Below are 24,824 nucleotides of genomic sequence, written 5' to 3' on the forward strand. Positions count from 1 at the left end.
ATATGAAACATGAAGAATGAGTTAGCTGGAAAATTTGTTATGTCCAATAACGGACCATTATAATGGTATTATAAATTTACTCATTCAGGACAAATATTTCATGTTTCCTATGGGAATCGACATTTATATCATCCACTTGATTAGCATGACTAGATCTACACCAGACAGGGCAGGCGTATTCTGCTGCTGAATAAGAGGGCTATTGCTGATGTTCTTAAAAGGAGAAGATGCGTCCCCCAGGTTAAACCCGATAATTTCTGGATAATGTTGTTCCTTGCAAATACCTTCCTTTTGGTATTCAGACAGTGTTTTCTATAGGTTAGTGCTCGGTGAAGAGTTACTCGTAGATATTTGGGAGTGAAGCAGTGTTCTAATATTTTACCTTCCCAAATCACTTGCAATTTTCTCACTGTCTGTCGATTTTTTAGGTGGAAGGCACAGACTTGTGTTTTTGATGGGTTTGGTTTTAGTTGGTTCTCTTGATAATAACCACTTAGAATTTGTGGAGCATGGGAGAGCTTCTCTTCAGCTAGTTCAAACATTTCCACTTGAGCTGCCAGAGCAACATTGTCTACATAAACAAAGCTCTTTGTCCCTTGTGGGCGAGGCTGATTATTGGTGTAGATGTTGAAAAGTATATGTGCTAGCACCCTCCCTTGTGGAAAGCCATTCTTTAACCCTTTCAGACCGAGTACGCACAATTGTGCGGGTTCGTATTTTCGTTATCCCTGACCGTATTTGATGTTTTTTCGGCGCTACACCGGACTGCAGTGATTGTGCAGGACACGTGGTGTGTATTTCAATTGATTTTAGTATGCGCTTGACCGCCAGGGCGAAGGAAGAAGAGTTTAAAAAGCACAGTTGATCGGCGAGATGGCAGGAAGCAGTAGTGCCGAAAGTAAGTATTTATTTACTGCGTTTATATTAATCTAGAAGCTTTACTGAATACCGGAATATATTCAATGAAGTGTGTACATTGGTTAGTAAACGTAAATTTTGAAGCTACACCATCGTACGTGATACGAGGTTTTGAATTTTGATACGCACAATTGAGTGGGTCCTGTTTTTCGGATGTTAGTTTTTATTTTGTAAAATAAACTATTAATATGTGTATTGAGGAGCATTTTAGTCAGTTCTTGACGTACAAACAAAAATTCACACCTCCAGTTTTCTTTCCGGTCTGAAAGGGTTAAGCTCCTCCATCTATTCCTCTGGCCTTGGAATTCAACCAAAAACCTTCTGTTCTGTAGAAAGCACTCAATCATTTGGGTGAGTTTATAGTCCTTAGTTATACTGTGCACTTAATGAAGCAGTATATGGTGATTAACTGTATCGTACACTGATGTCAAGTCAACAAAAACTACTCCAGTGACTTTGTTTTCATAGCCGTCTTCTATATATTGTGTGAAGTGCAGTATTTGGGAAGTACAACTTTTCCCTGGTCGAAAGTCGGCTTGTTCTGGTATGAGTAATGGGTCTATCACTTCAGATAGTCTGTCCAGAATCATTCTAAGATTTTGTATACATGGCACAACAAAGATTGGTCGGTAGTTCTTCGGATCACCTGCATTCTTGCCAGGTTTGAGTATTGCTATAACTCTTGCTTTTCTCCACAGTTTAGGAATTTTGCAATATTTGATGCAGTTGTTGAATATGTCCTAGAGCCATTGGTTACTGACAGGACGAAATCTTTCGAGTTGCTCAATACAAATGTCATCAAGGCCTGATGCCTTACCATTTTTGCATTTATTCAGCGCTCTATATAGATCTTCCATAGCAAACCGGTTAGAGAGAATGCAGTTTTCGTGATTAGTCAGCTTTTCTTCTTTTTGTTTTGATCCTCTCCCAGCTTTATTTCATTTGCCGCTCTCTACGAGCTGACTAGATATATGATTTGCACAAACGTTGCTATGTACTAAGGTCTTAGTTGTATCATTACTGAGGTGCCCAAGTACCTCCACGCGTTGTAACTGTTTCTTCCCATATCCAGCTCTTCCATTAATTTAATCCATTGGTTACGTTCTGAAATGGAGGCAATAACATGCTGTCCGCTGTGGATAGTTTTGTGACTGAAAGGATCTTTTATGAAAAGGTCTTGATATTCTTTCAGCAAAGTGGATGTTTCAGAGGTAAGACCTTGAATGTAACTGGTCCTACATCCTCTAGGAATAGCAAAATCAGATGATAGAATTTAATACAAAAAATAATAATAATTAATAATCATAATAATGATCCACTAAGTGGATTGAGTAAATCAGTGGTTGCTGTTGCCTGTCCCAAGCCTGGATAAAGGATGGGGGTTGGCTTAAAGCCGTAAAATTACAGCCAGGAAACATCTTGAGGCAATCTCTAAGGCTCAATACCTTAGTTTCTATCCCCGAGACGACTTTGATCGATCTCTCCACTATCAACTTTTATTATAATTTGGATCCACCTTATTCAATACATAAAAACTGTTGTTTAGATGAAATTACAACATATATTTCAATCAGAACTAGTTTTGACGCCCGTCTGTGTCATCATCAGCTGATATAGGTTCTTGGAAAAATGGGCAATCACATAAGTTTATCTACGTCAAATTGAACACAATTTAAAACCATATTAACAACTTAAAACTGATGCTTATGCTTGTTTCAGCTTCCTGGATTGAAGGAAGAGTGGCATGAAGTGGCAAGAAAAGGAACGTTGGCAATTCATCAAGTGTGGAAAGCACATAAGAATAAGGAGATCTGCACACTCTACTACTCCGTGTATTATATCCATAAAAACTTCTATAGTATTGTAGCAATGGTCTTGGTCGATGCTGATTACTAGTCCATATGGTTGGATGTTGGGATGGTGGAAATTTTGGATGGACAGAATTATTTCATCTTATGAAGTACGGTATACTGCATTTTCCTCCTGCAGAAGGCAACAATACGCACTAGCATTTTTCGTTCACTAATGACGAGGTTTTTGCATCACATACCAATTTGCTACAGCCTTATTTACAAACTCAACACACACATCATCAATTGCAGGTTATCACGGGCAAAGGCTGTAGGTCTACTAACAAGCAATTCTTTCAGTCAACATTGAACCAACAAAGTATATTGTAATGACAGCTTACTTATTACACAACTTCCCTTTTACTGAGGATTCACATTGTGCTTCTGCATCCACATATGACTGACCTAATAAAAGATCATGGGAAATTGAGGAAGGATTATGGAGAAAAGAGGATTTGTGCTGCACTGCCAGCTTAACAAATGTGAAGCAAATGAAATGTCTTGGAAGATGTGAAGTCAAACAGGGACAACTACTGTTTATTCTTCAACAAAGCAGATGAAGTTCCAAGGCAGGATGACAGATTTGGATAATACTGTGAACAAGGCTTGGATGGCATTGTTTAATTATTTACTTATACTTACCTTTGAGGAAGCAGCTATGCAGTTCTTGGCTATTGTTGTTGTCCATTTTATTGTCTACTTCCCCTTTTTATTCCCTCTTCTGCTGCTTTGCCATCATTAGAACCTGGACTGCCTGTGTTTATACTTTCCATACCTGGTTGGAGAACTTCGGTGTCTTTGGTAAACACAAGTTATTCATAGTACTGCAAACTGTTTCAACACCACTTCCACTTTGTTTCGATTCTTCAAATTTTTTCCTTATGAAAAGTGGTGCGAAGATTTGAATCTTCTGTTTTATATTGGCTTCTTCTGTGGTGTTCAATCCGAAGACTGGTTTGTAGCAGTTTTCCACAAACTCCGGTCTGTGGCTAATCTCTTCAAGTCCAAGTAATTATCACAACCCTTGTCGTGAATGATTTGTTTTATATATCCTAGATGTGGTCTGCCTCTACAGTTCTTTCCTTCCACACTGCCCTCCAGTATTGTGTGCAGAAGACTTTCATGCATCAAGATATGTCCAATCCAATTGTCTCACATTCAGTGAGTAAGCATATTCCATAAACATGGCTTCTCTCCAATCCTTCTCAGCGTTTCTTCATCAGTGATTTTGTCCACCCATGGAATTTTCAGCATTTTCCTGTAGCACCATATTTCAAAGGCTACTACACATTTCTTATCAGCCAAGCTATAGCCCAGGTTTTACTACCATACATCAGTACACTCCACACATGTATCTTCACAAGACGTTTCCTGAGGCTCATACTAATGTTTTTGCATGTAAAGAGCTTTCCTTCTTTGTTGAACACTATTTTGGCTTGGTTAATGCGGCTGACTATTTGTCTTCTATTCCTTCCATCTGCTGTTATTTTGCTATCAAGATAAGTAAACTCCTGTACATTTGTTAACTGCTCTCCATTTACAAGTACAACGAGGAGGTTCATACTGCTGGCTACAGAGAAGGACTTTGATTTTCATTTTGTTGATCTTCATGTTATATCTGTAGGTAGATTCCATTTCTGCTAATGCATAACTCAGATCATCTTCGTTTCCTGCCAGGACTGTGATATTGGCTATGGCACACTTTATTCACTTCTTACCACAATAGACTAAGTTTTTATAGGTTAAAGGTTTGATGTTTTTATTTGTGTAATCCTTGTTTGTTATTTGTCACAAAACATGGTAACCTATATACACTGGTGGCAAATGAAATCCCAACAACAAGAAATTAGGAATGCAATTTAGGCTAATATATCTATATATTAAAAATATTTATGGAAACTAAAGTCAGTCAGTCCGGCCATTCTACCCGGTCGATTTCTTTCATTTTTTCTTTAACTGAAAGGTATTCATGCACAGATTTGTCATCAGGTACTATAAATCAACTTAACTTCCGCCTTCCTCAAATTATTTGATTTTTTCAATTTTTTGTCTCTTTGAAGCAATATATCTTTGGTTCTAATTGAGGTACGGAGTTCATTTTGGCCTAAGAACACTCAGTGGATCAAGCTCTTTATTTTGAGGCAATACATACTTAAATTGGTAGATTCTGAGAAAAGTTATGAGTACATTTGTCTCCGTGACAAAAATCTTTGAAGGACTTTTTAACAGTTCGGCGCGTAGTGTTGTTCCAAGGAACATTTAATTCAATTTCTTAGTGTGATATATTTTCAAGTGTTTTGTTGACATAATATTACATTCTATTTATTTCATTATCTCGAAACTTTGCAAATACATCCGTGAGGATAATAACGAACACCACCATACTTTGTACATTGCGGGCGGAGCCAGCGGGAAACTGCTAGTTTATTTAATAAAGTTTCTGGTTCACAAGTTCAAGTATGCATGACAAGACATGTGAAATAGTATATTCATAACTGCATTGTGTCTTACAGGTGACCTATGTCATTTTCACATCTGTTGCAAGTGGTCAGTAAAATCAGCAACCGTTAATTCCAGTATTGGATGATGCTGGATTTGTCATCCCATAATATCCTATACGTGCTCAGTGGGTGATAGGTCTGGTGAAGTTGCAGACCAAGGCAACTGGTAGACACACTGTAGAGCACGCTGAGTGACAGCAGCAGTATGAAGATGAGCATTATGCTATTGGAAAACGCCCCTGTGAATACTGCGAATAAATGGCAGCACAATCGGCTCAATCACCAATCTGATGAACAAATCCGCTGTCAAGGTATGTGGGATAACGACGAAAGTGCTCCTGCTGTCAAAGGAAATTGCTCCCCAGACCGTAACTCCTGGTGTAGGTCTGGTGTGTTAACGCCGCAGAGAGCTTGGTTCCAAGCCGCTCACCTGGCCTCTTCCTTACCAACCTACGGCCATCGCTGGCATTTTGACAGCGAGTTTCATCTGAGAACACAACAGATCTCCACTCCTCCCTTCAATGAGCTCTAGCTTGACACCACTGAAGTTGCAGATGGCAGTGATTTGGAGTTAGTGGCATGAAAGCCACAGGACGTCTGGCTTGGAGCTGTCCCTTAAGTAATCAATTTGTTACAGTCTGCTGTGTCACACTGATGCAGTACGATCCACCACAGTCATGCGGCAAATACGGCAGTCTTCCCTTTCCTTAGGGCCTAGGTACGGCCGGACCTCAGTCTTCTTGAGACAGTGCTTTCCTATGATCATTGTTGCCAACACCAAAGCACTGTGGATATATCCCTGCCAAGTCTTTCTGCAATATCGCGGAAAGAACACCCACCTTCTCTTAGCCTTATTACATACAAATTGGCTTTACACTGCACTGATACAGATAGGTCTTATTACGACGATGGGATAGGAAGGGGCTAGGAGTGGAAAGGAAGCGACCATGGCTCCAGCATTTGCCTGGTGTGAAAATGGGAAATCACAGAAAACAATCTTCAGGGCTGCTGACAGTAGAGTTTGAACCCACTATCTCCCGAATGCAAGCTCACAACTGTGTGGCCCTAACTGCATGGCCAACTAGCTCGGTACAGCCCTATTATATGATCTCGTTAAAACACGGTAAGCTGCTGGTACTGCCTTCTTTGTTTCCATAAAGGCACGTTTGACTCACACCTACATCACAATGTCAACACTGGATGATGACTAACATTCATGAAGTGTACAGCGCATATTTAATGTAAACTTGCTTAGTAAGGTCACAGTGTCACTACTAGCACCACTCTTCGTCGACTAGCGCACAAATCTGAATAGGCGCCACCTTTCAGATGTTCAAACATGCTTCTCAAATTTAGTTTATATAACAACTCCTTCTTGGTGTTGGGATTTCCTATTCTGCCAGTGTATTTCATTAAGTCACTTATGAATTCTTTAGATATGATGGTTCAATTGAAAACATGGCACATACCGCACGATTTCTCTTTCACCAACAGAGGAGACCAACTTCCTGATGTGACTCATCATCTAGTACAGGGCAAACAGCAGATTAACCTGCCACACATTTCTTTTGTCCGATATCTTCCTTGTGCAATCTTGCCAGACTACCAGTAAATGAACAAGACAAGTTAATCTGCTAATTTTGACATCTTCAAGGAGAAATTGCTGACGTTGGCAGATATATCATCATCTCATGTATAAACACCTATTTTCTTAAGATCTCAAAACTACCTGCCATCCAACATCTCAACACAAGGCCTTTTTCCTCCTTGGACCTAAGAATATCAGAGCTTCCAAACTCACCATCTATATCTCAAAATTCAGAAATCAAACATTCCTGAACATCCCTACAGTAGCCACAGTCCTATCACTGCATTCAACTATGCTTTGAATGATCTGCACCCACTGATACACACTCTTTCACATGTGGCACAGACTTCCTTAAACAGTTTTTGGCTCTTCCCAGATCACATTCCTCTACCTGGTTTTTGATTAAGAGGTAATGGCACTTCTCTGACCACAAAAAAGACCACCCTTGATCTTGCTACCACAGAACAATGCACTGAGCAAAGCATACACATTTGTGAATCTGAGATTTTTACTTCTAGCCCATACCATCCTAGCAAGCCTTCCCTTTTTACAGCCAGTTCATTTTCCAATGATGTCTCCCTAGGCTAACCTTATTCATTCTTTCTTTCTTTCTTTCTTTCTTTCTTTCTTAATGTTTACCCTCCATGTTTGGTTTTTCCCTCAGACTCAGCGAGGGATCCCACCTCTACCGCCTGAACGGCAGTGTCCCAGAGCATGACTTTGGGTCAGGGGATACAACTGGCAAGGACCAGTACGTCACCCAGGTGGCGTCACTTGCTATGCTGAAGAGGGGCCTTCTGGGGGGATGGGAAGATTGGAAGGGAGAGGCAAGGAAGTGGGAAGGAAGCAGCCATGGCCTTAAGTTAGACACCATCCCAGCATTTGCCTGGAGAAGTGGGAAACCACGGAAAACCACTTCGAGGATGGCTGAGGTGGGAATCAAACCCACCTCTACTCAGTTGACCTCCCGAGGCTGAGTGGACCCAGTGCCAGCCCGTATACCACTTTTCAAATTTTGTGTCGGAGCCGGAAATTGAACCCGGAGCTCCTGGGGTGGTAGCTAACCACGCTAACAACTACACCACAGAGGCGGATGGTTAACCTTATTACGAGGGTAAATTAAGGGAGATATTGACAGCGAAACTCTGGAAACCCATTATGAGGTCCAGAGATGTGATCTTCCTCTTCAAAACCTGAAGAATCATTCATTGTGTCTTTTGTTGCCTCAACTTACTTTCTGGCATAAACTTTATAAGACATACTTCCAACACCTTGGATACTGACCTTTCCTTTCTCGACTGTTCTATCCAGATCTTGATTTGCATTAAAGAGATCAACCAGAAGCCCTGCACTTCAACAGCTTTGACACCTACCCTGCTATATACATGTTGCCCAACAATCTGGTCATAAAAGCTAAATGGATTTGCTCCACATCCGATAGCCCTATAATCCTACTAATAAACTCTTCCAAGACCTCTGTTATGAGGGCTTACCTGACTCAACTTACCATTCGCTAGAGGCTCATGACACTCACACTTAGGCTATCCTTATGGTTTGCAACCCATTACTATCCTGCGCTAGAGGCTCATGACACTCACACTTAGGCTATCCTTATGGTTTGCAACCCATTACTATCCTGGACTGCACATATCGATTATATTCTTTACTAGCTGATGTACCCGTGCTTCGCTACGGAATTTTACATTGTATTCAGAATTGAAGGTTAGGTGGAGTACACGTTGTGAGCAAGACTGTATTACATTGCATAGCTCTTAACGTTACCCTAGAAATGCGACGGAGAAATCACTAAACGTCTTTTCTCATTGACGACTGCGTTAGGGAATTGCATTGTAATGGCGGACACTCACTCTCCACCTGCCTTTTTACATCCTCAGAAAGGCTGTCTTAGTACTTTTCCCAACTGAAATGAACAAAGGTCATTACAATAACGTCAGTAGGCATGGCGCGAGTAAAAGCAATGATTTCGCATGAAATACTCGATCAAATGAAAAACCACACATTTTCTCACTTTTAATAATCAGTACTACGCCGCCGATTTAACAGTCCAAAGTTCCAGAGCTGGAATGACCAGGCCGCAGAAAGCCGTGATCCGTGAACACTCTTGGTCTTTTTTCGTTGGGTGGGGGTGGGGTGGGGTGTCGAATAGTGGAAAGTCCCAGGGCAAAAACTATGTCCTTTAACTAATCTCTTTCCTAGGAGTACCCGATGAGTCGGAAAATCTCAATTCACTACACTGGCGGCGGAAAAATCCATCTGACTTGGAGGCAATTTTTTCCTCAAAGCCAGAAGAGAAACCCCCTCTTCACTGCTAATTTTGAATAAAATGAATGTAGAATTGAATAAAAGTGAAGAGGAAGAAGCTCTTTTTAAGGAACGGCTCTTTTCAGACATCAGCTAGCTGTGGTGCTATAATTTGGAATGTGCCTAAATAGTAATTGTAGACCAGGTCATACTACTACTACTACTAGTACTACTACTGCTATTACTACTACGTGAGGCTCTGCCGTAAGAGTGCACACTGCTCATTCAAAACAGCTTGTCGGGGTAGGGATCGAATAGCTGGAATACCATGATGAACCAGTGAGTTACGTACCTGCAGTACGGTATCAGAAAATGTATGAACCAGACGAATGGCATGCTAAAGAAGAAAGTTTAACTCCCCAGCTATTTCCTGCCAATATTCAGTCAGGCTGTTATACTCGGTACGCAGCAGTAATACCATCTATCGCAGTTGAGCGGCAGCATAAGAGACAAGGAACATCACCACAAACAATGGTCAATGTAATGTTATTGTTGATCAATGTTATGCGCTTTCAGTATTGTAGGCCTTCAGATTTAGTTTTCTTCCGACTCTGAAATAGCACTCTTATCACAGTCGGTAAGGTAAAATTGAATAAAACATAAATGCTCAGAAATTGTATTCTCTATAACTTAAGTTAGGTAGTACTTTTCGATAGGACCAATAAGATAGGTATTTCAAATTTAATTTTAGGCACCTTCCCCTAAACTATAATTGCATGCTGGGCGAATAAAATTATTTATAACCGAGACTGTAGTTTCTTATTCCCCGACTCTATGTACCGACTTTCCTTACATTCTGTTAACCCATTTTCTCGTGGCTCGGCGTTGATATGGACTTGGCAACAAAAATACAAATTCATGAATATCTGTGTTATCAAAGCCGGTATGGTAACAATGTATGACATCAATCAACTTTAATTCTATATAACTTTAGGAACAATGTATGACATAAATGATCGTAACTTTAATTCTATATAACTTTAGTTATGTAGTATTTATCGATAGGAAATATAAATATTTGAGAATTAAATTTTAGGCCTTCCCCTAAACTACCATTTCACTCAGCGTGAGTAAAATGAATTATAGCCTAGATTATAGTGGCTCATCCCTGGACTTCCTATACCAATTTTCATTAAATTCTCTGCAGCCGTTTTCTCGTGATGCATGTACATAGACAGACAGACAGACAGACAGACAGACAGACAGACAGACAGACAGACAGACAGACAGACAGACAGACAGAAATTACGGAAAAGTAAAAAGTGCATTTCCTTGTTACTATGGACATGACCGATACAGAAATACCATTCTTTTTAAATTCTGAGCAATGTACAGACAAAACTCTTATTTTATATATATAGATATGGGGCTTTACTTGCTCTCTATTCCTGCCCTCTCATCAAGAGGCTCCAACCAAACTGTCTGCAACCACCTGGATTTAGGTTTAGTTCAGATATTTCTTCCGTAACAACATACATTGGTCACTTTAACAGAATAGCAACTTCAAAATCTCTCCAAGATTTATTCAGTTCTAAACTCTGCAACTAGAGAAGGCTACTAGACTCCAAATTTTCTAATCAAATTAGTTCTTCACTGTGTAATACCAGTATGAAGTGGAGGGGGGGTCTTTTCAATTAGGCCAGACTTTGCTCTAAAAGATTAACCTGTTTCACTTGGGTTACAGAATTGCAATGCACAGATGACAATGCTTCAACAGCCCACCCATCTGAAGAACTTCAATGGTTTGTCGTCTGCTTCAGCAGAGCAAATGAACGTTTTGGCCTGACTGTTAACATTCAGAAGACCGAAGTGCTTGCTCAGCCTGCTCCTGGAACCAGCATTCCAGATTTTGATATAATCCTATTTGGCATAACTTTGTACTGTAGATTATTTCTCGTACCTTGGGAGTATACTCTTAACACACACTATCTCTCAGAAGGACGTAGAGAACAAAATACAGGCTGACCATGTGGCTTTTGGATGTCTCTCACATTGAGTATTCCAGAGCAAAGATCTAAGAATTAGCACAAAAGTACTGGTGTATCAAGCTGTTGTTATCTCTACATTACTCTACAAGTGTGAAACCTGAACCCTATACTACCAGCACATCAAGAACCTGGAACGCTTTCACCAACAAAAACTTAGGTCCATTATGGACATCAAATGGGATGACTATATACTGTTGTGGTTCTTGAGAAAGCACAGCTAAACAGTATAGAAGCCATTATCATTGGTCATCGGCTCAGATGGGCAGGTCATGTTCATCGTATGAGCGACAGCAGACTCCTTTGAAAAATCCTGTATGGTGAACTCTGCACTAAAAGAGGACTCGTGGTGCTCCTCTGAAGCGATATAAAGATAAACAGACCCTGAGACGAGTAGATATAAACCCAAATACTTGGCATACTCTTGCAGTGGATTGCACTCTGTGCTATCATCTCAACTGCAGCTGTACTGTTTGAGCAGGAACGTGGAAGAAAGGAAGAAGAAACTCTCAGGGAAAGAAATGTCAAACACTACCCCCACCTACAAACCTTCCATCGGATGCAACATGTGTGGCTGCATGTTTTATGCAAGAATAGTTCTGATAGGCAATCAGCGCCACTTCCACTGAGTGGACCAATGAATTACAGAACTGCAGGCGAGAAGCGTAAACTCCGATACGAGTATCGGCCACTTACAAATATGGGTATCTATTAAACTGTTGATTGTGGTAATATTGATTGTTTCAAGGAGAATTACAAGAAGATAACACCCCGCTTTGAAAACCTTGTTGGGAGTAAACAAGAACAATAGCTGACTGAGGAAGGTTGAATGTGAGGAGTTTGGCACGGGTAAGTAGAAGGAATGCCAGACTCTGCTACAGGCCTCTTACAACAGGCAGGGAATACTGTGGATATATTCTATGCCCTCACACAAGCATATGAACAAAGGGAATCCTGGCATAGGATAATAATACAAAGTGATCAGACAGCTTAACTCCAATGCGCGTGATGCTTTTCCAATGGGTGAGCTACGTGATCATCCACCACGTGCAGGACAATGGTCTTTTTGTGTGCGCGCACATTTCTGCTAGCTGACCTTGTACCAGGTGTCTGATGGTCAGTCATATTTCAGCTGTTCCGACGTGTGTGTATTATTTTTGGTCTTTTCTTAGTTCTGTAATTAGTCATAAAGGATATTATGGCTCATATGTTTTCAGTGGCACAGCATGTCTTTATCTACGATTCATGTGTGAAGTTCAAAGATGGTTTCAAGAAAGATTCTTAGGTGTCATAAAGTAGTCTATAATCTTTATAAGTTTCTGGAATCCTGAAGTATCCAGCTTAAGAAACCAAAAAGCAGCGTATGGTTCTCACTGGAGAAAAATGACATTTATCAATATATGGAAAACTCTCCTAAAAATTCACTTAGTCATTTTGCATAAGTAGGAATTTTTTACGGGTCTGTGTAAAAGACTACTGAATTTTTATACTCAGTCTTATGAAATAACTGTGGCACATGTTCTTCAACCAGGTAACCCTGTACAGAGGCACACATTTTGAGAGTGGAGTCTGGACAAATATACTCGCATCTAATATTCTCCTTGAACGATGCCTGACTCCACCTCCATGATGGTGAGTCCACACAAAACAATCACTTTGTACATGAAGTACCCCTCAATGACGCAAATATCTGTGTATTTATTGTGTACCATCAGTGGTGAAAGAATCCACTATCATCATCACCACCACAGGCTGGGTCTGCCTGGAAAAGCCTCTCCATTGTTTTCTGTCCATCCACCACTTCTCTCACTCTCGTCCAGTTCCTCCTCTTACCTCGATGCTCTTCTTTACACCTTTCAGCCATCTGTCCCTCGGCGCTTCCTCAAGGTCTCCTTCCCTTCAACTCCATTTCTAACATTTTTCTTGGTATCCTTCCTTCTCCTGTTTTCTTAACATGTCCATACCACTGCAGCCTCGATCTTTTCCTGTAGGGGTCCTCATTTACCATTTCCTAATTTTCTTAATCTCTCCATTCTCGTCAAACCTACTCTACACCTTTGAAACTTCATTTCCATTGCTTGTGTTCTACTTTTATCCTTCTCCATCACCCACGTTTCTGATCCACACGTCAAAATTGGCACAAAATAAGTCTTGTAGATAATTTCTTTACATCTCTGTGGTATATCCCTGTTCCATATCAATCCATTTGCACACCTTCCTCTTTCATTGATTTCCATTCTGTTTCCTCCCTTTTCTTCAATTACACTTTGCAGGTATTTACAGCTTTCAGCTCTTTACATCTGCTCCTCTCCTAACGTCATGCTATTAAATGCTTGGTTCTTGTTTTGTGTCGTTACCAGCATTTCACTCCTTTGCGCTGAGAACTTCATTCCATAAGACAACACAACTTCCTCTCATACATTGAGCTGTTCCTGCACTTCACTCTCACAGCTTCCTCATATTCGTAGATCATCTGCAAACAACACTGCTTTCATTCTTCTCTCCCCAATGGTCTGTGCTACCCTTCTGTATCAGTGTTCTCCCCACAAAATTTTTGTCAGCCATGTGGCAGGAATGAGTAGCCGGGCGGGGAATACGTAAACAACGAATGTGATAACATTTCAATATATTCCCCTCAGGGCATTAACAATAATATCAGGCAGGTAAACATTACTTGCAAGACTGTACTATTTCAGTGTTATCACAAACAAGACATAAGAGTATTCTTGAACTTGTAGTGTTGTTCTGCTCGTTCATAATCATGTAATATTGGTGCTTACCACTCAGTTGCTGTAGAGTGCCGTACAGGTTTGTGATGTCATACGGAATCAGTGCTCGCATGAAATTTCTCGCCAATCCAGATACTGCTCGCGCACAACACTACGCGATAGTCAAACTAAACTCTGATATAATTGATGCAATTATCCTGACAATAATGAAGATTTATCATTTAAGTAAATGATTTACAGTATTTGCATTTTAATTTAGAGCACCTAATGACTCAAATAGGTATTACTATTATGTAACTAGCACATATCTAGATTACGTTAGCCGGGCGGTCTGTAAAAATGGCAGGGCAGATGCGCCCATTAAAAAGGTCCTAGGGAGAACACTGTGTATTATATCATTCATCACCGCTGGAAATAGTAGAGGTGAGAGGGGCACTTTCTTGCTTTACACCGTTTAACTTAAATCATCCAGTTCTTTCGGTTCTGACTTTAACAGAGCTTTTGCTTCCATCATACATATTTTTCACCCTTATAACTATCTATTCATTTACTGCTTTTATTCTCATAGCTTCCCAGATCTTGGTTCTATGGAAACTTGTCATATGCCTTCTCTATGTCCATGAAGGCCATCATTCAATCTTCCCCATACTCATAGTGCCGTTCTTGTAGGTGCCTCACTGTGAATAAACTTATGAGGTAAATAGTTGACCTTCCTTGTCTAAACTCATACTCTTCTTCTCTGAATTCTTTTTCCACAGACTTTCTTATTCGCTTTTCCAGTACTTTTTTGTACATCTTGGCCCAGTGACATATCAGGGTTATATCATGGTAGTTCTGACATTTTCTTTCGTCTCCTTTCTTGAAGATGGGCACTATTACACTCTTCCTCCAATCTTCTGGTACTTTTTTCTCATTCCACACTACCTGCATCATCCTGTATAGCCACTGTGTACCCACTTCCCTTGCAGCTCTTATCATCTACATATAACTCATCCACTGCTGGTGCTTTTCACAGTTTCATCCTCTTCACAGCTTCCTCCACTTCTGCCCAGGTTAACTCCTCCATTTTCTCCTCATACCCATCATCAACTTTCTCAATATGATCTTATTCACTTAATCCAACCACATTCAGGAGGCCCTCAAAGTCAGTGGCGACGTGTGCTAGTATCCACTGTTACCACTGGTAACAGTTTGAAAATATAAAAATCGAATACTCTTTAATATTAATATTTAATATTTTTGTTTCTTTGCCTGGACATATCGCGAGTACTCTATTGAAGCAGTTTGCCACCGTCAAGGCTGAGCGAGAGGCTGTTACTACTCCATGCAGTGATTACACTTTGAATCTCTTCTAACAGTTAGGCGAGTATTACTGCATCTGTGCCAAGCAAGGCCCCTTTCTCCTCGACACCGAGATGTATCCTAGTACGTTCTGCGGTCGTGCTACACAGGGAAAGTGTAAATAAAAGCTTATAATGTCAGTGCTGAGCTGTTCCATCCGTTCGGCCGTGCTCAACAGTGCATTGTTATATTATTGTTATTGTTTTCTGTTGTAATACGATGTGACTTGTTAAAGTGTGAATTTATATTTCATTTATGTTAGATAAGGATAGCCTATAGGACTGCACAACATATTAAACATTAAAATGACCGGGCAAATTGGCTGTGCAGTAAGGGACACGTGGCTTTGAGCTTGCATCCGGGAGATAGAGGGTTCGAATCCCACTGTTGACAGCCCTGAAGATGGTTTTCTGTGGTTTCCCATTTTCACACCAGGCAAATGCTGGGGCTCTACCTTAATTAAGGTCACGGCCACTTCCAACTCCGAGACCTTTCCTATCCCATCGTCGCCATAAGACCTATCTGTGTCATGCGATGTAAAGCCACTAGCAAAAAAAAAAAAACAACACATTAAAATGTATGCTGACGCTTCCACCTCGAAAATAAATGAGTTGGCGGGCCCAGTATGTTAATGTGTAATAGAAAGCTTAATGAACACGCCATTTTCGTTAAGAACTTTTGAAGAAAAGAAAAACATAATTGAAAAAGGTAGGCCCACGCCTTCTCTTAAAAGTTTATTCAAGGAATCGAAAAGAACACTACTATATTTTCATGACTCGTGGTACATAAATCTGGACTGGTTATGTGGTTATGCAAAAATGAATAAATTGTACTGTTGGCCATTTATTCTATTTTCCTCAAAACATAATGCTTGGAATAAAGAAGGAGTGGACAATTTAGATAGTTTCCGAGTTTTAAGGAGACGCCATGAGGTGTCCCAAGCACACATCAACACCCTTGCCGATATGATTCAGTTCGGAAGGTCTAGAATAGAGTTCTCTTTGAGTAAAGCTTACAGAAAGAAAATTGACGAGCATAATAAGCTAGTAAAAAATAATAGAGATATTGTCAGCACTTTAATAGATACTGTGTGTTTTCTTTCAAAGCAAGGATTACCTTTCAGGGGTAATCGAAAACTGAAGAATCCGATAACAGAGGTAATTACAGGGAGTTACTAGCATTAATTGCTTAAAAAATGACATATTTCAGCACCACTTAGAAACATCTACAGTACAATGCCTTCCTCTGATTGCACATGAACACATAACGACTTAAAAGGTACAAATTCTATTAGGAAAATTGCTGATAGTGAAACTGAGGTGGTAGTAGCTGCTGTAGATGTGATTATTTCTGTGATAATTCCGCAATGCCACCGGAGAAGAAAATTATGGTGGTTGAATAGAAAACGGACAAAACAGTGGATATCATGATGAGACAAAATTACAAATTAATTAGGTTCTTGAGTGAAAAAACTGATGACACAGGACACTGATTCCTTACATATCTCCCTTTGTGTGCCGGCATTGCATTTGCTCTTATCACAGGGTAGTTTTGAGTGGTGTCACTACCGGCATACCAGCGGGCCAGTGTCTTGGAAAAGTGCGGTTACCAACTGATGAGCCCAAGCCACGCTGGGATGAACTGCTGGTACTTTAATGGCCAAGGTTTCTGAATTTATCAAGCATGTCTCTTACTGTTATAAAAATAATAAATTATTTGATAGTATGGAACAGTTTTAAAAATACGCCGTAAAACAGTAGATGATATGGTGATGCTTGTTTAAAGGGGCCTAACATCTAGGTCATCGGCTCCTAATGGTATGAAAGGAGATGAAATTTAATGACAATTTAAAAGTTCAAAATCATCCACTGACCAGAATAAAAAATCGTGATGATGAAGAATGAATGAATGAATGGATATGAATTTTAAAAAAATCAGTGGATCTGACCCAAAAACGATCATAAACATTAATATTACTGACCAAGGGACTGCTTCTAAAGTGCAATCCTGAATCGAGGATGCTTGTTGTCTACAGGAGTCCAAACTCCAGATCAACGGCCCCTCATAATGGTATTTATCATTAGTAAAGTAGAAGAATGGTATTCGTCATGGTGTGGTACTAACCAAAAGTAGTGTAGACTCATGGTGTTCCACACATTATGGTACTATTCACAAGTATTGTACTTCACACAGGTAATACAGACCTATGGTGTTTCTCACTTAATGGTGCCACTCATAGGCAATGCAACCCCATGGTGTTCCTCACCTAGGTGTGCTAATCATGGGCGCTGGTATTCCCATGGTGTTCCTCATATAGTGGGTACTAATCACAGGCAATGCAGACCCACGGTGTTGCTGATATAGTGGTACTAATCACAGGCAACGCCCAGACCTGTGGTGTTTCACACAATGGTACTACTCGCAACCCAGGGTGTTCCCTGCATGATGGTACTAATCACAAGCAGTTTCATGGTTCTAATACAATTATCCCTTAGTTGCCCCTTTTAGCTGCCTCTTACAACAGGCAGGGGATACCGTGGGTGTATTCTTCGTCTGTGTCCCCCACCCACAGGGGGTGTAGATTATATGAGTCAGCCTTGTCAACACTATTTAAAAAAAATTTAAAAAATTGTTTAATACATTTTAATACCAAATTGTACATGTTTCGAGAACACAGTACATTCTTTTCATGAGCAAAACATATTTCCCAAAAAACTTGAGGACTTGATCATCATATGCTACAACATAATATACAGTATATACCTTACATATAAAAATAAACTGTTACTATTATTAATTATAATTAACTATAGCATTACAGTTTTTTGAACTGTATAGTATAATAAAATTTAAAAAAATAATAATAATAATAATTGACAAGTTGGACTCATATCATCTCCCGTTTTTCAATGTAGTGAGATTGTTAGGTAAAAGTTAATAGAGACAAAAAAGACCAATAAAAATGGTCAAATTAATAAATTTTAATGGAACAGTTTTGACATAATTGTATGATGGGGATATAAGCTTTTGTTACAATTATATAAGCTGACAGGTAATTCCCAATATATAATTACACTATTTAGTGGTCGTGAAAGTCTACGTTTTGAAATGGAAAGATTTCATTACAATCACCATGTCATTAGAATCTGGCAGAAAACTCACTTCTGCACTAAAAGTTCCTTGCCTTGGCAGAACAGTCCTATTAGAAAATGCAGCTTTTCAAAATACCAAATTATGGGCTTTTGTATTTGTCCTGAATCTGTTCTACTCTTCTTTAACCCATTCACCGTAGCCCATTTAAATCTCCCGCTGGTGCTAGCATGTTGCCAGACAGGCATTGTGGTTTCACTCTGCCCATTTAAATGGAAAACTATTCATGTCTTTGGTCATTTTAACAATATTTTTATGAAATTAAAACTACAATGATTGTGAATCTTTCCTCTACACAGTTAGAAAGTTACAGGATTATAACGTCAATATTTGAGGTAATATATTTTCTTTTTTGCAGAAAAATGCCAACAGCCTTAGTCAAAAGTTTGTGTTCGGATTGTACAATCTATGCGGCCAGACGTTTCTGCTTTCCTTATGAAAGAAACCTATAGAGCTGGGCCTCTCAAAAGCCCAAAATCTCACGCGGGCAAACTGAGGTGCAAGTTTCTGTGCACAGTGCATCGGTCCCACTTGGTTCGGCTCGGACAACACTTCGTCTCTGGGCTACTCGGCTAAGCTTGGCTCAATTTGGCTCGAATTTGGAGCACTACGGAGCAAGTGAGGAAGAGGGAGACAGGTGGAGCGAGTGAGACAGGCGTGGGGAAAGAGAGAGACAGCGCTATTGCTCCAAATCGAGGAGTGGGGATCTGCACTCTGGTCAACCAAGTGAAGTAGTCTTTTGCACCGTGCACAGTGCGTGCACCAGTCGCATGCAACCTGAGAGGCCGTGCTATAGTGTTTAATGTCAGCAATATCATTTCCTCATTCTGAATTAGATAGGCTGGCTAGCTCTTGCCATGAATTACGAATGTAGGCAGATGCTGTCTGACACATTTGCTTATCTTATAACACGAGATTACAAAAATAAACATACATACCTATAAACAGCTCATGATATTATACAAATAATGTTCTGTGAATATTTAGGTCGGATCACTATCACTCATTAAGTATGGCTTCAACAAGTTAACATGCGACGTATAGCGAGTGTTAGTGGTGCTGAAATTATGACGCATTTTGGTGAAAATGCACTAGACAATGATACTGATTTGTGATAGGCTAAAAAGAGACATTTTATCTCCAAGACTCTATCCACAGACAAGAAAAAATATGCTAGCCGGCAATTTGTGTTGTGTCAGAAAATAGGTGCTAGGAAATGTGCCCTTGTGCTTCAACCTGTTCTGAGGCATACCATACTGAACTCATCATGTAAAGGTAAGATACAAATACATTTTATTAGTATTTCAGGAAAATTATTATTTTTTAAACATTCAGTAAAATACAACGCACGTTTGATGAAAATAATTTGTGATAAATGTACATCAATGACGTGTGGTGGGCATTTCCTGCTCAACGACAATTTATCATTCATAATGGGGAACATGTTAACTGTTTGTTCTTGTTCAGTTCAGTCACAAACAAGGTACATTAAGTTTTCATTTTTACCATAATGTTGCTGGTAGTTGAAGATCTAACATTATTCACTGCACGGGCAATTCTTTCCAGAACATTTTTTCCGGTATGCTTATTATGGTAATTTGATGACTTGATATTATATAAACAAGTCTCTTCCTTGTACATATCGATTAAACATTCTTCTGCCAGCCTGCTTCTTCCATTTTATTACAGATAAACACTGGTAGCGCTAGTTCAATAACTACAATGGGTAGGAAAATGGAACAATATCATGGATCATTTGTAGGCATGCAGTCTACAAGCAAGGGCAAGCAAGGTCGATGTTCATACGAGAACATTGTGTTCTTCCACCAGTTCTGGTGCAAGAAATATCTCTCTGTAGAGGGCTTAAGGAAGGTGTCAGAAACAAAGCAAAATTTGAAGACGGCTGAAGACATAGTTCAAGGAATACACCTTTCTAAAGGCACAAGTATTTGATTGGCATAAAAGGATTTTGTTGGGACAGGAAGCTGTGGAAAATGAACCTCACCTATGATAGCTATGGACATGTGTCACTGAATAAACTGTTTGTGCTGTTTATGACTTTACTGAAGCAGATGGCCACGAAGGTTTTCAAAGTTATGGGAGGGCTCAGTTTTCACCACCTGAAAGTGTGTGCCAGGTGGTTTCATCATCTCCTTACTGAGCAACAAAATTTGATCATCTGGAAATTTGCCAGAAGCTCCTGACTCATTATGAGAAAGAGGATTTTCTGTGTTGTACCATAATCTGTGATGGAAATGCGGTCAATTGCTATACCCCAGAATCCAAACAATTGATACAGAGTGGGAAAAGACAGGAGAAGCGGAACTTGGGTCCATCGCTTCACCCCTGAACCCAAACTAACGAGCATGGAGTGTAAAAAGAGAGAAGCTCTGCTGGTGAGGGTCAAAAGGCACTTGTCAGCTGGAAAGGTCTTTGCAGCTCTTTTTTGGGACTCCATGGATATTTTGTTAGTTGATTTTCTCTATGAATGAAGAGCAATGAATCCTGCTTATTACTGCCAACTTCTGGGTGATTCAAAAACTGCCCATCACAAAAAATTGTATTGGCAACCAATCCAAAACGTCACTATACTCCAACACATACTGCAAGATCTCATACGGCTGCTTTAACACAGGATCAGTTAGAAATAATTCACTGGGCACCACTAGAACACCCTCATTACAGCCCAGATTTTTTGCCTTGTGATTATCATTTGTTTGGACCACTCAAAGAGGCATTGAGGGGATAGCGATTTTGTGATACCGTAGGAGTAGAGGAGTTTGGGTGCAACTGGCAGCAAACGTGTCCCTGGTTCCTTTTGTGGATGGAATAAGTAAAATGTCAATTTGATGGGAAAACTCTGTTTCTAAATTATGAGATTTTTGTAGAGAAGTGGCAAAGTGCTTTTGCACATCTCGGTTGAATCTCTAAAATGTAAAGACCAAGATGACTATGGTTAGACTCAATTTCTAACGATTTAGAGATAAGAGGTATAGAACTAAATGAGGCCACAGAACGAGTTACAAATAGAGGATTGTGGTGACGTTTAGTAAATTCACAGAGGCTTGCAGACTGAACGCTCAAAGGCGTAATGGTCTATAATGATTGTATGTATGTATGTATGTACAGGGTGGCGCACGAAATGTCATACATCGGAAATGTTTTATAAAATGTGTAAACCTGGGCTCACAACCATGCCCTTTCGTGAACAGAAACCTTATTTCATGCGTGATCCGACAGGCAGCACCACGTCTCGTGCATGCGTACCGGCTGCCAGTTATACAGCATGGTGGACAGAGGGAGATTGACACGTGAACAGAAGGTGAAGATAGTGTTGTTTTATACTGAAACAAGGGCGTAGCTCGGACCCAGGAAAGGTTTCGTGTTCACTTTCGTACTCGGTGGACCCTTGCCGGCAGACGGTATACAGACTGGCCAAGCAATTTGAAACAGAACGCAACATACTCGAGAGAAAACGGCCCCGCCTCAAGCCGGTCCACTCACTGGAGAATGCTGCTGCTGTGAGAGCGGCTGTGGCTCGGAGCCCCTCCAAATCCACCAGAACTGCATCTGTCGTCAGTCAATTCAGAGAATGTTCTGGACTTCCTGAATGAACATTTCGGGCCCCGTGTGATGTCCCATCGATATCCAGAGCGTTTTCAGAGCGGCTCAATCTGGCCACCGCATAGCCCCGATCTCAATCCCTGCGACTTCTCCCTGTGGGGATATTTGAAGGAGACAATCTACCGGCTTAAACCAGAAAATGTACAGCAATTGCAAGCGGCCATTGTGACTTTCTTCCAAGGGTTGAGTGAGGACTTGTGTCGTAGAGTGATCGCGATTTGTCTCGAAGCTCTTGTAACACCGAAAAGGTGGACATATTGAACATGTCCTGCACACGGACTAACCATACACATGTCAGTGAATGTTGTAACGCCATTTTGTATTCAATATGTTGTATATTACAGTTTCTATAAACAATTTCCAGTGTATGACCTTTCGAGCGCCACCCTGTATGTACGTATGCCCTAGTACACGATAACAACTTACCTCAGGCCAAAGTTTATGTTGGGTAGCTTTGGAGGAGGAAAACTTTGTATGCTTTTTATTCTTAAGACGTTCTCGAAATTCTGCATCCTCCTCCATCTTATCCAACCCACTTTCAACAGCATCATAGAATTCTTCATCATTCAGAGCACTATGTGGGCCTTCCTAAAATTAAAATAAACACCATGAAATATAGCCTAAATATACATTCATTACAGAGTAAGCTGAATTCTATCAGTTGGGAAGTAGGATGTACTCTGTATAATGATTCAAGTACTGTATCTTGAACTATTTCAAGAAATCAAACACACGAAATAGAATTCTTTCTAACCCTCAAAAATTTAGAATTTCAGATTCAAACTGCATGGCCAAGTGAAGCAGACTGGAAGAAACCAAATGCAAAACAGAATCTTGTGCAAGAACAAATTATCTTTAAAGCTATAGGACAAAAAAGGTAACATCAAACTTTCCAAATATAACAATTTTAGAAACTTTAACAACTCTTTATGTTGTGGTTAGTTGAACCCTGTCAAAAGCATTGCTAGTCAAAATCAGGAGAAAAACCTGGCCTTTACTCATCTAATTTTGATAATATCTACTACAAAAATAAACACAATGTTGAATTTACTACCAATGTAACGAAGTAATCAGTTTTACTATCTAGAGTAAGATTAAATTTTTCCTTTTGAATTTGGAAATGAAAGTGATGTAAACTTCTGTTTGGTCTGAACATATTCGATCAGGAATGTTTATCATAATGTAATTGGTTTTGCATTGCATTAACCGCTTTTATGGTTTTTGGAGATTATGTAGAACAGGATTTTTGTCACAGAGGAGTTCTTTTACATGCTGGTAAATCCAGACACACAAGGCTGGCATATCGGATTGTCTTTAAATACTACCCGACTAAGCCAGGATCGAACCCACCAACTCTAGCATCCAAGGCACTCAGCCTAGCAGAATTTCATCGATCTTTTTTCTTTGAATACATGAAGGGAATTGGGTACTTTTCTTCTCTAAGTGAATCCACATCAACTCTTATTTACTTCTAAAGTTTACAACTCTCCCTGAATAGACATTACAGAAAAGTAGTTCAAATGTTCAGAGGAATATCATATACATTTGCCTTAGTATCGTGATCAATTTAGTCCTTCCCAGAAATTCCCATTTGATATTTAGCACCTTTCTTGTTCTCACCAGGAATACTCAAAATTATTTTGCCCAAATACATGACTTATTAACTTGCTGAACAAGGTCCTTGTATTGAAGAGTCTAAATGAAGTAAGTATCTGTTGACAGAACCCTGAAGTATTTATGGACTGTCTTCACAAAAGTCGCTGTGGTCTTAAGTAAGTGGATACGCTAAGTAATTTTATCCTCTAGGATCTCAACTAGCTAACAAAGCAATTGTGTTGAAACACTGGTCCCTGTAAGATCTACAAAGTTAAGCAGCACTGAATGTGGACATTACTGGGGAGGTGTGATCATGTGCTGTCAGATGGTGGAAGAGTAGTGAGGAGTTAGTAATTCTATTGCAAGTTAAGTCTGGAAGGATACTAGGGATACCTGATCCCTTGACTTATCTGGGAGCAATGATCAAATCATTTATATCCAGGAATAGGTAAGGCAGTTAGTTTTCTTCTAAGTATCTCAGCATATCCTCATGACTAAGGGGTGGATGTTGTTGAAATGTCATTTTTTCCCCCTTTGGATTAGGATGGTGCTCAGGAACATAGAAATTGAATCCGCGATTAACAAATGATAATAAAATGTTTTTATTTTGCAATCTTTTGCATTTTTTGCTGATTTCAGATGATCAGTCATTATTTCAACTATCAAGAAGGTTTTAGGTCGATATGTAGTATTTTGAAGACTTTTTAGATCATTTTAAAATTCATGCACGTATTCTTTATTGTAAGACTGATAAAACTCCACATGCAACAACATAAAAAAAAGCCTTGAGCAGACACCTTGGTGGTATTTGACAGTAGGCTATGTGCCGGTACCGGGTTTCGCCCTCTCCCTTATTATCATATATCACGTCATTAATTTCATCTCATTAACTCTTCTGATGAGGTTGACGTCAGGAAGGGCATCCGGTCATAAAAACCCGCCACGACAGATTCATCTCACCTCATACCAGACCCCATAGGGAAACAAACAATGTACAGTGGAACCTTGGATTGCGAGCATAATTCGTTCCGGCAACATGCTTGTAATCCAAAGCGCTCATATGAGGCGTCTAGTATCAAAACCGGCCAAGTCACAAAATTTACGAAAATGAGTTAAGGTTATCAATTTGAAGTAGAAGTATAGCACTATCAGATGAAACAAGAATATGCTTTAAAATCGTGCATGTCTTCATGTTATAGAGCACTGAATTCTCGGTCATG

At 39.9% G+C, this 24,824-nt stretch overlaps 1 protein-coding gene across 3 annotated transcripts in view; it reads right to left on the reverse strand.

Annotated features, from left to right (window-relative positions):
* The window catches only part of cert (ceramide transfer protein), a 535,770-nt gene that overhangs the window by 98,788 nt on the left and 412,158 nt on the right, over positions 1–24,824 (reverse strand). For all 3 annotated transcript variants that reach the window (XM_067134802.2, XM_067134801.2, XM_067134800.2), the window contains one exon: positions 22,435–22,596. In XM_067134802.2, the coding sequence (XP_066990903.1) occupies positions 22,435–22,596 (162 nt within the window). The remainder of the gene's footprint in view (positions 1–22,434; positions 22,597–24,824) is intronic.

This window comes from Anabrus simplex, chromosome 1, assembly GCF_040414725.1.
Source record: "Anabrus simplex isolate iqAnaSimp1 chromosome 1, ASM4041472v1, whole genome shotgun sequence".
Classification (NCBI taxonomy): Eukaryota; Metazoa; Arthropoda; class Insecta; order Orthoptera; family Tettigoniidae; genus Anabrus; species Anabrus simplex.